The 14,515-nt window shown below is 39.2% G+C and overlaps 1 protein-coding gene across 5 annotated transcripts in view; it reads left to right on the forward strand.

Moving 5' to 3' along the window:
* Positions 1–14,515, forward strand: part of depdc5 (DEP domain containing 5, GATOR1 subcomplex subunit) — a 50,652-nt gene that overhangs the window by 27,236 nt on the left and 8,901 nt on the right. For 3 of the 5 annotated variants that reach the window (XM_056466172.1, XM_056466175.1, XM_056466174.1), the window contains 12 exons: positions 2,657–2,840; positions 6,417–6,574; positions 6,679–6,799; positions 6,890–7,057; positions 9,602–9,833; positions 9,933–10,066; positions 10,248–10,359; positions 12,020–12,082; positions 13,724–13,860; positions 13,951–14,031; positions 14,121–14,253; positions 14,336–14,441. In XM_056466172.1, the coding sequence (XP_056322147.1) occupies positions 2,657–2,840; positions 6,417–6,574; positions 6,679–6,799; positions 6,890–7,057; positions 9,602–9,833; positions 9,933–10,066; positions 10,248–10,359; positions 12,020–12,082; positions 13,724–13,860; positions 13,951–14,031; positions 14,121–14,253; positions 14,336–14,441 (1,629 nt within the window). The remainder of the gene's footprint in view (positions 1–2,656; positions 2,841–6,416; positions 6,575–6,678; positions 6,800–6,889; positions 7,058–9,601; positions 9,834–9,932; positions 10,067–10,247; positions 10,360–12,019; positions 12,083–13,723; positions 13,861–13,950; positions 14,032–14,120; positions 14,254–14,335; positions 14,442–14,515) is intronic. The other 2 variants (XM_056466173.1, XM_056466176.1) reach the window with 2 other exon arrangements.

Raw genomic sequence — 14,515 nt, forward strand, 5'->3', positions numbered from 1 at the left:
TTGGCATGTCTCCCTTGTCTGTCACACTCATTACAGGTCTTTCAGTCTCATCAGAGTGTGTGAATCAGGTGGGTTTGGTTAAGGAGACATGGAAAATGTGCAGAGTTGGTCGTCCTCCAGGAACGTGGTTGAGTTTCTTCTTCTTTTGTTATGTTTCTGCAGGTTACGAGTATAGTTGCCCCTCGTAGGTCGTATTGTGTCGCATGTAAGACAAGTGCCATCTGTTTATTGGGCGTAAAGAGTGTAGACTAATCTAAAACCCCAACTGACCAATGATATTGACAATAACAAATAAATATTTAATTAGGTTATGTGTTAACACTAGCATGCTAACTAATATGTTAACACTAGCATGCTAACTGATGAAAAGAATGTAGTTGTATATTGACTAATTATATTCATAAGTAAGAATTGGGTTTTTTTGAGTGTAGGCTAACTGGACACACTAATTAGGTAGTGATCTAAGAATTGAACATTTAGGTTGTATTGGCTAGTGACATTCGCAAATAATAATTGAACATTTGTTTAGTTTGGATATAAAGGTTGTAAAGGCAAATCTAGCACACTAATTAGCTGCTAATATTCTCTAAATAATAAATAATTAGGTGGTAACGAGTGTAATTTAAAATAGCATGCTAATCGGCAAGTGATCTTCACCAAAATGAATTGAACATTTGTTCAATTATAGTTTAAGCTTGCAAACTAAATGGCTAGTGATATTCACTGGATGGTTTTTCAATTAGCATGTAAAGGTTGTAGGCTATGCTTGCAAGCTCATCGGCAATTTACAATGATTCACAAATAGGTTTTGAAAATTTATTCAAATAGGGTGTAAATGATGTAGGCTAAGCTAGCACATAAATTAGCCAGTAATATTGTGAAATAATATTTCTTTCCTTGCGATTTCTTAGCTTGCAATACGAGTATATGTTCAACTAGCATTATAATCGGTAGACCCACACGGAATCTGTGCACACAGAAATCCGCTTTTTAGCCCATCATTGGGTCTATGTATTTACTTGTGTAAATATATATTTATTCAGTTTTTAAATTAATTTCATTAATATTATTGACTCGTATGAAATTGTTCATTTGTTTTATTTTAAATGTTCATTTTATTTAGTTTTGTTTTATTTTCTTTTAGTGGATATAGCCTAGTATACGAGAGACTTGCTTTGTTTACCAAATAAGTCGATCCAATTGGATTTGCATTGTAAGCTTTAAATAAAGGTTAAAAGGTATTATTTTTTATTTTATATAGTAAGTTTTTTGTTTTGATACTTCCAAAACCATTCTGAATAAATCCACTGATTTTTTTTAACTAAATTTTCCGCAGAAATAGTAACAAATGTCTGCAGATTCTGTCTGGCCCTAAAAATCAGTTAGGGATTTTCACATAAAATAAAAATTGAGCATTCGTTCAGTTAGTGCAGGCTAAGTTTGCAAGCTAACTGGCTAGTGATATTCACAAATAAAACATTCCAAAATCATACAAGAAGTGCTCCGGGGAAGCTAAATTAATGTGTCGGTGCTCTTTGGGAAAGGGGTTCATCAGAATAAACAGCCAAAGTAAGTCCAAGCCACTCCAAAAAATGTCGTTACCCTGATGAAGGCAAGTATTTGCCGAAACATTTAGGCATAGTTTTAAGGAATAGCCATGTCAATAAAGACTTTTTTAATATTTTTTTCCACATTTTTCGAGTGCCTTGGACTGACTTTTGCTGTATAAAAATGTAACATTGTTGGTATTTGATTTGTAAAGTTGTAGGGTATGCTTAATTGGCTAGTGATATTCACAAATAAGACCTGAACATTTGCTCAGTCATGTTGTATTGGGTGTAGGCTAAGCTAGCACAGCAGTAGGCTAGTGATACTCAAATAAGTCTCTAGCATAAATTGCCGACAAAATATAGTTGTGTGCGAGTGAATCAGTTGCTAAAAGGACAACTCGGCATTGTGTAGTCATGTGGGCGCACTGCAGTCTTAGTGAATTCCACCTCAAGAGTTATCTGGGATTTCTTGGCCTTCTCTCTGTACCGTCCCCTCACTTTCCCCAGGGGTTCCTCTGTTTCTAAAATCCCCCTTTCTCTCTAATCACAGATCAAACTTCACTCCTCTCCCACTCACAAGCTTTATAATCCTCAATGAAATCACCAATCACGAGTATGTAGAAGGCCACTGCCGCACTCCGACCCTCACGCATGTCTCGCCTGAATGCCACTCTCCTTGTCACCTTTTCTGCCAATCGTGTGTTTGTACAGATGGCCGTTCACACTTTGTGCTCATCAGTGATATCGCAATGCTCACAGTGTCTTTATTGCATGTCGATTAATTGTTATTGCATGTAGTAGTAGTCACTGTAATTTCAGTTCAATTACAACAATGATGGTAACACACTCCTTTTTCTTTTCCCACTTTCTCTGTCCCTCTCTCTGTGTCTCTCTCTCTTGTTCTGTGTGTTGGTTTGTGTCTGTCTGCCTGAAACTGTTCACCCCCTGCTCTCATGTCCCCCTTTTCTCTCAATCTGTCTGCTAATTTCCATTCGGGCCTTATGTGTGAATGTGCTTTGGATGCGATCTGTTGCGTCCCTGTGGTACGTGCGTGTGTGTATGTTGTGCGCTGTGTGTTTGTACGTGTGGTGGGGGTGCTCCTGAAGTCCTCCTGCTGTCTGCCCCTCCGACAGTGCCTAGTTTCTGCTGCACAGTCGGGGTGGACTGGAAGTCCCTCACCACTCCTGCCTGCCTCCCCCTCACCACCGATTACTTTCCCGACCGGCAAACCCTTCAGAATGACTATACAGAGGGATGCTACGACCTGCTGCCACACACTGACCTCGAGAGGTAATGATATATTAGGCTTCGGGTATAATTCATTCATTCAATTTCTTCTCGGCTTACTCTCTTTATTAATCTGGGGTCGCCACAGCGGAATGAACCGCCAACTTATCCAGCATATGTTTTACACAACGGATGCCCTTCCTGCTTAAACCCAACACCGATACACACTCATTCACACACATACACTAGGGACAATTTAGATTACCCAATTCTCCTATAGACCATTTTTAGGGATGTAAACAAAAACAATGGTCCCAACATATTTCCTGTTTACATCTTTAATTTCTATAGCTACTGAGAATCCAAAATAGCCACATATTGATAAATAATGTTATGATAGCTGTTTTAACCTTAAGTTATGATTGAATTGCCTCTTGCTACAGTTATGAAATAGTTTTATAAGAAGCAGGAAATGTTCATGGGCCAATCACATTGAAATGGTCTATAGCGCATGTCTTTAGACTTGTGGGGGAAACTGGAGCACCCAGAGGAAACCCACACCAACAAGAGGAGAACATGCAAACTCCACACAGAAATGCCAACTGACCCAGCCACACCACAACTACGTATATACTAACAATGGCACAGAGGACAGGGCAGATTTAACTAATAAGCTAGGTAAGAGGCCAGTTATGGCCCCTCGAAATCTGAGGGCCCCCAAATAAATACCTAGAAGTATAAATTATACCTATAAATTATATATAACATCATTTTCTATCATATCTTGTAAGATGAGGGTCTTTAAAAAATAAGTTTAATGTTTATTACATCACAAATGTGTCCCCCACCCTCAATCTTGGAGCAGTCCAGCAGTCAAATTAGGTAAAGATATCATTTATATATCACTTTTCTTTGTGAAAACAAATAATTTTAAATGTTTTACAAGATGCTTTACATTGGTATTATTATCTTGTATTAAGACAAAATGTAGAGAAGGAGATTGAGTGATATAAGTATAAGAACAGAGAAATAAATCAATTAAAAATAAAGTACAAAAGGTGCATTTTAGAACTTTTGGGCCCCATGGCTGGAATTGCTTGGGACCCCCAAATCACTAAATCCGCCCCTGACAGAGGAGCAATATCACAATAATTTTACATCCATTATGAAACCCTGGACAGAACTGTGACCATTTTCAAATATGCATGTGCCAAAAAGTGTTTGTTTGCACATCAGTGATAATTCATTTAAGCATGCCTCATGTACAACTCCCGAGGCGATAAAATAATCACCCATACCAGCTTAGATTTGAGGACACTGATTGGCTAAATTGCATGTCATATCTTAAAAGATGTTTACAGTAATTGGCTTAAGGGCTACATAGACCCGCCTCCTGTGGTCTGTTTATCTATCACCCCAGAGCTGAATTTGAGACTTTTTCGATTGGCCTATTCTACTTGTTATAATTGTCATTTTTGATGTGAACAGGCTGTTTTGTTTTTTTAAAAAAAGACATTACACATGTTTCTGCTTAGAAATCCCTATCACGCACAGAATCAAAACAAATCTAAGCAACCCAAGATATATATTTTTTGAAATTCTAATTAAATAGTCATTCTGATTGTAGTTTTGTCCCTTATTAAAGTCATTAAATACACAGTAAGTACAGGGTAATTATGGTGGCTTGAGAAAGCCAGCATACTGTTATACTACATAAACTTAATATTCGTCTTCTTCTTCTGAGACTAATTTCTCCTAGACCGTTCATACTTCAACCACCAAACTTACTCCAAACCTTAAAATTGGTCTGACTTGGGTTGCTTTATCTTTTCCAACTGATCTAACTTATGGTTATCTAAAAACTGACCCGGAATTTTCGGAAAAGTCCCATTGACTTAACATTGGACCAAAATTTGTGACCTGATAACTATCTGCCAGACTACCAATCTGCCAATCACTGATGACCTTTAAACTTACTAGCCACAGCCTAGCAACCACTTACGGCATCTTAGCAACTGTCCCATAGACTTCCATTGTAAAAAAACTACCATTGACTTTACATTGGGCACACTAACAACACACCAATTCATGCTAACAAACATACCAATCCATACTAGAAACTTACTAACAGCATACCAATCCATACTAAATTCATGCTAACAACATGCTAGTTTAAACTAAAAACATGCTAGGGACATGCTAATTCATACTAGAACCATGCTAACAACATGCTATTTTATGGTAGAAACATGCTAGAACATGCTAATTCATACTAGAACCATGGTTGTTAGCAACTGCCTAGCAACCACTCAGAACACCTTAGTAACCACCTAGAACACCCTAGCAACTGCCTAACAATTACTCAGAACAGCTTAACAACCACCTAACAAAGCCTTAGTAACCACTCATAACACATAACACCCTAGCAACGCCTTAACAACTGCCTAGAACCCCTAAAAACACCTTGGTAACCGCCTTAGCACCACTCAGAACATGTTAGCAATGGCCTAGCAAAGCCTTATCAACCACTCAGAACACCTTAGCAATGGCCTAGCAACACCTTTGCAACCGCCTAGCAACACCTAACCACTCAGAACACCCTAGCAACCGCCTAGCAGCACCATAGCAACCTCTCAAAACATCTTACCAACCACCTAGAAACATCCTAGCAACACCTTAGCAACCATCCAGCAACGCCTTTGCAATCACTCAGAACACCCTAGCAACTGCCTTGCAACATCTTAGCAACCACATAGCAATGCCTTAGCAATCGCTTAGCAACCACTCCGAACACCCTAGCAATGACCTAGCAACCACTCAGAACACCTTAGCAACCACCTAGCAACGCCTCAGCAACCACTCCGAACACCCTAGCAACCACCTAGCAACACCTTTGCAATGACTTAGCAACCAGTCCAAACACCTTAGCAACCACCTAGAACACCCAAGCAACACCTTAGCAGCCATGCTGAACAACCTAGCAACCGCCTATCAACACCTTAACAACTACCTGAAACACTCTACAAACGCCTTAGCAACCGCTGACCAACCACTCAGACCACCTTAGCAACCACTCAGAACACCTAGCCACCAGAACACAACCACCTAGCAAGAAATATGCCAGTCTATACTAGAAACCTGCTAACCTATATGTACTTACCCAACATTTGTTTTACGCAGTGGATGCCCTTCCATCTGCAACTCGTCACTGGGAAACATCCATACACACTCATTCACTCACATACACTATGGAATTTAGCTTACCCAGTTCACCTACAGTGCATGTCTTTGGACTTGTGGGGGAAACCGGCGCACCCGGAAGTAACCCACACGAACACAGGAAGAACATGCAAACTCCACACAAAAACGCCAACTGACACAGCCGAGGCTCGAACCAGCGACCTTCTTGCTGTGAGGCGAACGTGCTACTCACTGTGCCACCGCGTCACTCCCAACTGTTTCAAACTTCCTAAAAACTACTTCAGTTATGTAAACCTTAAATATACTTCAAACTTTCAGACGAGGCTTTCTCTTTCTTTGGGAAACAAAGTCACTGAAACAGTGGCAGTCACCATTGCACCACTCAAATTTCATATTTTTGGAAGATGTCAGTCCAAACCTGGCTCTCTCCTTATATAGACGTGATGACGAGACTCCAGTGATGACGGCCCATCAGGTGTTTGAAGAGTTCATCTGTCAGCGACTGATGCAAGGCTACCAGATCATTGTACAGCCCAACAGGAAACCGCAGCCTGCTATAGCCCCGCCCCTCAGCAGCAGTCCACTGTATTCCAGAGGTACATCACTTGCTGGAGGTCCTTAGATCTGAACATTTTGTCTTTCTGTTATGAACAATGCTTCAATGTAGTGCAGGTGATAAAATTAATGGTGTGCTTTTCAGGGCTGGTGTCTCGCCGTAAACCAGAAGAAGAGGAGAGTCTTTACTGGCTCAGTATGGGCAGAACCTTTCATAAAGTCTGTCTTAAAGATAAGATCATCACAGTCACCCGCTACCTCCCAAAGTCAGTTGATATTATTCATTCAGATTTGATTCATGTTATTTGTTCTATACATGAATTGTGTGTGGATTAAAAATTTTGGTTCATCTTTAGGTATCCTTATGAATCAACACAGATTCAGTACAGCTACAATCTGTGCCCACCACATGCAGATGCCCACTTCATGCCATTCTGGGTGGAGTTCAGCCACGAGCGGCTGGAGGAGTACAAGTGGAACTATTTAGATCAGTACATCTGCTCTGCCGGATCAGAGGATTTCAGGTAAGTAGCATTATTCAGTTCACACCATGGCACTGACACAAAACTTATACAGGTCCACAATAAGGTTGGGTGCCATACCAATATTCTTGGACTGAATAACATCATTTTTTTTCACCTGGTCTCAAAAAAATCTGCATACTCACAAACACCAATGAAAACAATGTAGTATAAATGTCAGACCAGTGTGTCGTGCTGTAATTATCTTATTCTCCAACAAAAGCATGTACATATCCACACCTCATTCACTATTCCCTACAGTAGTTCACTAATATAGTTCACTTGATGGAGTGAATAAAATCAGTGAGGTAATTCGAGCATTAGTGCGCTGGAAGGAATGCCGTTTTGTTTGTGTTTTGCTGCTTGATGAATCTCTCGGATGAATTTGATTTTCAACTTCTTGGTCAGACCCTGTGATAGTTATTTAACGCTTAACGAGCTGTCTATTAGCAATGAAACAGACTTTTGATTTGTGTCATGTATACAAGCTAGTGGTGTAATGGATCACAAATCTCACGGTTCAGATCACATTATGTTTTTTTTTAGTCACGGATCAGACCATTTTTCAGATCAGGGGAGGAGACAAATGTAATTTGCTTTCCATTTATTACAGAAACAGTACTGCAAGACACTTTTAGTTTTAACAAACAGAACTTAGAACCTGTAATTTAATTAAAAATAGAATGAAGAAATAATCAGCTGAATAAAAGTTAATTGTAAAATATTCAGTACTGTAAAAATTCACTATTACTTCTACTGTTGCTGATGATGCTAAATATATAAATCTAATATTATAATTTGTACAATTCATATTTATTTTTAGTCTCATTTTCAATAAATGATTCAGTTATTCACTCATAAAACTTCATGTTTCATTGCCAGATGCATTATTTCATGGCTGGTTGTCGCCACCTATTGGCTAATTAGTGTAATTGCTGCCTACAATTTAAATTTGAGCAATGTTAAATGCATATATCAGTGATTTTAATCTTTATCATAAACATCAGTGGTTATAGCTAAACTATAAACTGTTATTCCAGTACTTCTGTGTTATTAGACTGTTTGTAACTTTATAACAAACTCAAACTAAAGACTGAATCTCTTTCTTGATTTTTGCAAACACAGATTTGAACGCAGCGATTCGAAGGATTAACAGTCATATGCAAATCACCATCATTTATAATTTATGTAGCGTGGGTGTTGAGATCTTGAACTTTGGAGTAATCAAGCAGCCTACACTGAATGCGTTAATACAGGCTAAACAAGTAATGACAGAAAACACCTTTAATAACCTAAGAAACCCACCACATCCCGAATAACCTACAACACCACAACTTCTTCCATCATTATTATATTTTACAGGAAAGTGTAATGCTTTCATACATGTGATTTGAATGACATGAGAGGCGATCTCTCTGCGATCGTTACAAATTTAGGATTAATCTACAAGTAACAAAAAAATTATTAATCATTATTAATCCGAGGTGTTCCAAACCATGGGTTGGGATCCGTACAAATCACAGATCAACCATGATCCGTTACACCCTTAATACAAACAATACTTGAATTAAATAATACTTTATTTTGAAACCTACACCAATAGGATTGTGCTTTAAATGCCATCCATGTGAACCCTCACTGTAAATTGTGGGTATTCTCTAACTGTTGAGTGTACATAGGTTGTAGACTATTGCTGTGCATTCTGGGATTGATTCAGTGCACTTCATAATGTGCACTGTGATTTCGGAAACCAATAGAAATGACTGCTATATGTATAGTCATTTCTAGAGGGCGATTTCGGATACAAACGTAGACCGCTCTCTGTATACATACCAACACAAGACAAACATGCCTCTCAGTTAAGATAATAAGCTCAGTAGCTTTTGCAGCACAAACATTTGTGTGCAGTCTGCTCTTGTTGTCACCATTGCGTAAAGATACGGATGAGACATTGGCTGATGACATCACAGTTACACAAAATATGCGGATTGGGTGTTTAAACAAAAAAGCTAGGCCTTCAGTTTCAGATGCACCCACACTAGCACATGATTTTAAAAGATAGCTGGAGCAAAATTATGGTTCTGTCTGGACGACAAAGCCAAACAAATCCAGACAAACCAAAATCTTTTTGCATATATTGGATAAAACAGAGCTCCGGTTTCCCCCACAGTCCAAAGACATGCACTATAGGTGAATTGAATAAGCTAAATTGGCCGTAGTGTATGAGTGTGAATGTAAGAGTGTATGGGTGTTTCCTAGTGTTGTGTTGCGGCTAGAAGGGCATCCGCTGCGTAAAACATTTGCTGGATAAGTTGGCAGTTCATTCCGCTGTGGCGACCCCTGATTAATAAAGGGACTAAGCTGAAAAGAAAATGAATGAATGGATAAAAACGGATTGCCATTTGGACGAGGCTTTACTTGTTTTAAAAAGTACTGTACTTGAGTTTTAAAAGTTTGATACCAAAAAGCATTTGATACCAGCATTGTAAAAATCCCAAATGATACACAGCCCTAGTCCACAAGTTCCCATTTCTCTCTCCTCCACAGTCTTATTGACTCTCTGAAGTTTTGGCGGACGCGCTTCTTGCTTCTACCAGCGGGGGGAGCCAGGCGAGTAGCGGATGGTGAGGGTCACTGGGACGTCTATGGAGAGGGAGCAGGGGCAGGACGAGATGGCCTCGCTGGCACAGGGGACTGGACTCTATTAGATGGATTTATCCGTTTTTTGGAAGGCCTGAACAGGATTCGACGGCGTCATCGGTCTGACCGAATGATCCGCGTGAGTGCACAGCTACAGTACGAGCATGCTACTGTACTTTTCAAAGGGGTAAAACTACCCATCAGGGTAATAAAATAACACTTATTTTGACTATCACAGAAAGGAGCTACCATTAAAGGTCTGCAGGTGACAGGAGCCCTCACATCCTACAACCCAGAGCCGATAGCACCCCCTGTTGGAAAAAAGGGCACCTCTGCTCTCTCTGCACTCCTGGAACTGGAACAGACACAGAAGTGAGTTTTGCAGGCACATTTTCGTGAACTAAAACTCTGCAGTTAATGAAAAACAAGTGATTGTTCATGCCAGAAACAATGCGATGTGGACTTTTATCTTGCGCCACATATGATCAGTGTTTATAAAATACCAGAGATTCCAGGGTTTTTGCTAATGCTGCTGAGATACTTTGATCTGCAGGACTTTTGAAGAGCAGCAGCTTGCCGCTCAGCATGGTGGGAAACCATGTGGACCTTTCAGTGAAGCTGCCAACGTTGCCTTGACAACCACGTTTGTCGATAGCCCTCGTAAGGTAGGAGAGTGCTGTCGCATAGTTCCTGGCTTCCTGTGTGTACGCTTGTGCTTTTGAGTGGCCAAGAGAGCTTTTATATTTGTGCAATGAGCACCATTTGCTTTCTTTTTTATTTTTGTCTTATTTTCGCCTTTGTCTGCTTGCTTTGAAAACTGATCACAGTATTTAGAATGGAATAAACTATTTCGTAAAATGCTACTATTATGAAATGCTGCAATAATGTTTTGTCTGTTGGTTTAATATGTGATTAGCTGCATATACAGAGGCCTCTTGAAGTTTCTGTAGATTTACTGAATTTTACGGATTTGGGTTAATGTTTGTTTTATTATATAAAGGTCTGATAATGTTTCTTTCAGATTTAATAAATATAGAAATCCCAATTGGTCGAAAATGACAATTTGGATAAGAATAATTCCAACAAATAAGGATTTTCAGACATGTTTATATTCACTTGAATGCAAAACAATACCAATGTTTTAACTTAAAGGGCACCTAGGTTACCCCTTTTTTCAGATTTAATATGTGTCTCCAGAATGTGTCTGTAAAGTTTCAGCTCAAAACACCCATCAGATTATTTATTATACCTTTTATTAAATTCTAATTTATACATTTTTGCACCTTAATCTCCTCCCTCGGCAGATTTAGACAACAGACAGACATAAAGGAAGAAGATCTTATGTAGCATTTGTGAGAAATACTACAGTAAGAACTTAACCAATGAGTATTTGTTGTAGAGTTGCTACGATGAGTTACAAAGTTCAAGCACACACAGATACACACACAGACACAGCGTGGACACGACATCGTCAAGTTGCGGTCTGTCTGAAAACCGCTCCAATTGGTCCACCGATTTTATGTTGCTAAATTGAAAAAAAAGTATTGGGTGTGTTTATATCACCACAATATGACGCTTAATACACTATATCTACACATATGTCTGTCCAAACAGCTTGAAAAGTAGGTTTTTCACCATAAGTGCATTCACACAGGGCTTCAGCGTCAACGCTTGACCGAGGGCGTGTCTTAAGTTGCAGTTGATGCAATCGCATAGCAGTGTCAGCCAATGAAATTAGTCTGCAATCGGCTACTGTCGGAGCTGGGGTATTTGCATAAAGTGATCTGATTGGCTGACGCTTCCGTTGGCGCTTAAAAAGGTGAACCAACTTCTGCAGCGAGCAACGCTGAAGAACATTTCAATCAAAATGATTGTTATTCCAATTAGTTGTCATTTTCTAAAAATGCCTTAAATGACAAAACATTTTTGCAAATTTTTGAAATATTATTAGACCTTTATAGTGTAAAATTAATATTGTTTTAGTCTGACCCATACCTAAAAAATACAGTCAAAATGAGAGAATTTTCTGAATTAAGAAGTCTCTTTATTTTTAATCCATAGTATGTCATTAGTTCCAGATGTTGTAATACGTGTTTTGTCAACGTTTTTACACTGTTGACAGCCCAGTTTTTCATTTAGTCCATGTCCTCCTTTTTTCCTCAGTATTAAATCTTGGATATTGTTTGCAGTGGGTTTGTTTTCTTGCTCTTTCCTTGTCTCTTTTGACCTTTTGCCTCTTCCTCTTCCAACACTGCTTTGTTCTTGCTCTGATCTCTGGGGGTTATTTTCTCTCTTTCTGGTGTTTTCCTTCTAATATGCTGACAGGATGCTGCCTTCATTTTGGACTTTATTCGTAGTCCACGTTCCTCCTACATCTGTCACTCTCAGGTCAGTCACTGCTTTGTAAAAGCCGCCTGTCTCTTGCAACGCATTGTATTGCATATAAATCATGTGTGCGTGCCTGAGTACTTGTCCAAGCTCTCACTAACATTGAAAGTGTGATGGTGTGAAAATTCTGTCTGGTGTTTTTTAATAGCGAGTGTTGTTAAAGAGGATTCATTCCTGTTTGAGTGTACTCTTAGTCAATATGACACATAATGCAAATGCAATGTTATGGTCACAAGATTCACTTCATTTAACACACTAACTATTCTGCTGTAGTATTAGTCTGCACCGCTCTGGTTGAAGAATGAATGCGCACTTTGCATTCAATCTAACTTCACATCCTGAGCTCATTTAGAGCACTGCTAATCTTACACAGCCAGATTTTTGTCTGGTGGCACATAGTAGCTGTTCCACATTGTGGCTAATTCTGGCCAGGAGCAGATGGGGAGAGGCCATCTGACCAACATGTAATGCAAATTCGAACAGTTTAGATGGAAATAAGTGTAACGTTTATGATACCACCGTATATGACTGCATGATATTGGAAAATAATGGCATTTTTATATTGCGATATGAATATAATTTCACCAGATGACTTGAATAGCTCTATATGAAAAGTATTCATGATTTTAGACTGATTGGGATGATTTCATCGGTCAGTGCATCTGCAATAAATTAATTATGCAAATTAAAAGCATAGATAAATTGAATAAAACAAAGACACAAATGAAGTAAACAATTCTTTATGGTTTTTTGGAGAGTCTAACCGTATTTAATGATCACATGTAAACAAAAAACAGTATAGACTTTGGTTAAATTAAATACAATTAATCAAACGTTATAATTTTTTATACACCAAAAGTTTACATTTTCTTGAAATATTAGACCTTAAAACAAAAGGTTTCACTGTTTTATAAAGTTCGAAATGACTTCCTAATGTTCTTAACTGTGGTTCCTGGTCAACCATTATCCCAACTCAACATTGCAGATCCTGCAGTATGATTATTGTGGATGTGCACATTGCAATATTGAGATGTCCTGATGTGCAGCCATAGGGAAGCTGTAAATCTTTAATGTCAAAGTGGTCTTCTAAAAAACTTATAAAGACATTGTCAAATAAAATGGAACATACAAATGAGATTGGGGACATTTTGTTTTCTCATCACTAATGTCCTCAAAAAAGCTCTTGAACATCTTCAAATTAATTAATGGCAAAATCCATGTAAGAAAATTAAACAAATCTAATACTACTTCATCTTCTTGAGTGGTCATTGTAGCAGCTTGGTACCACTTTGTTTTCTGGCTGACTGACATAATCTGGCTTCGGGGAATTGTATGCCAGCCAGCCAGTCAGATTTGAGCTTCTGGTTTTAGCCAGCTCTTGATCTTGTACGGTCCAAGATGCTTGATACAGTCTGTCTGCTGAGCCTGAGAACTACAAAGATGCATTCCTGCTAATCACTGGATTCAAATAGCATGAAGTTGTCTAGAACACTGCTTGCAAGTCCTTTGTAGTTCTGTTTTTTTAGACCTGTCTGCATGAAAATGCCTTCAAAAGTAAGAGTTCATGTGCAGGAAAGACAGGAGTAATAACACTTTGCACATCCAACATGGCATCTGACATATTCCCATGGGGTTTTCCAGCTGCCAGCTGAACAGGTTCCAGCAAATCCCACCGAGAGTGGGTTGTCGGACAAAATAAGCAACCAACCAGGTGAGAGAACATCTGCTGCATCTCAGGCCACAGGAGACCTAACCCCAGGCGCTGGTCTAGAGACTGGGTAAGAGAACAGCAAACTTCACTCTGACACTCTGAAAATGTGTTCTTGTAAATTCAGATCTGAGTGCGCATCTTTTACTTTGCATATCAGGGGGCAGTCAGGGTCCAGTGGACTGAGTCTTTCCTCATCTTCCACACTAATGGAGATCCTGGAAGCCATTAAGCATCCCACGTGAGATTCTTTAAATCTTGAATTATTTATTTGTCCTCTATTATATCACCCGTGTGTGTGTGATACGAATTGGCTTTCTGTGCTTGCAGCACTGGAGTGCAGCTTTTGTCAGAGCAGAGAGGCTTGCCTCCCAACTGCTTCGTCAGTGCTGAGGTTGTACATTGGCTGGTCAGCACTGTGGAGAATGTTGCCACGCAGGGCATTGCAGTAGAAATTATGCAGGTAAAATTGAAAGCATTGTGAAAGTCATGATTGTCTGTGTTTTGTATTTCAAAATGTGACAAGCTCAATGACGCTCCTCTAGAAAATGCTGGAGGAAGGTCTGATTACTCATGCTTCTGGTGATGCCATGCGAACCTTTGTCTATGGCTTCTACTTCTACCGGATTGTCGATAAAGATAACGAGAAGGGTAAGAAACAACTCGAGTTTCAAGATTACTTTTGGACTGGTTGCCAAGTTGCTAGAGAGTTCTCCAGCTGTATC

Source organism: Danio aesculapii, chromosome 10 (genome assembly GCF_903798145.1).
Source record: "Danio aesculapii chromosome 10, fDanAes4.1, whole genome shotgun sequence".
NCBI classification, from domain to species: Eukaryota; Metazoa; Chordata; class Actinopteri; order Cypriniformes; family Danionidae; genus Danio; species Danio aesculapii.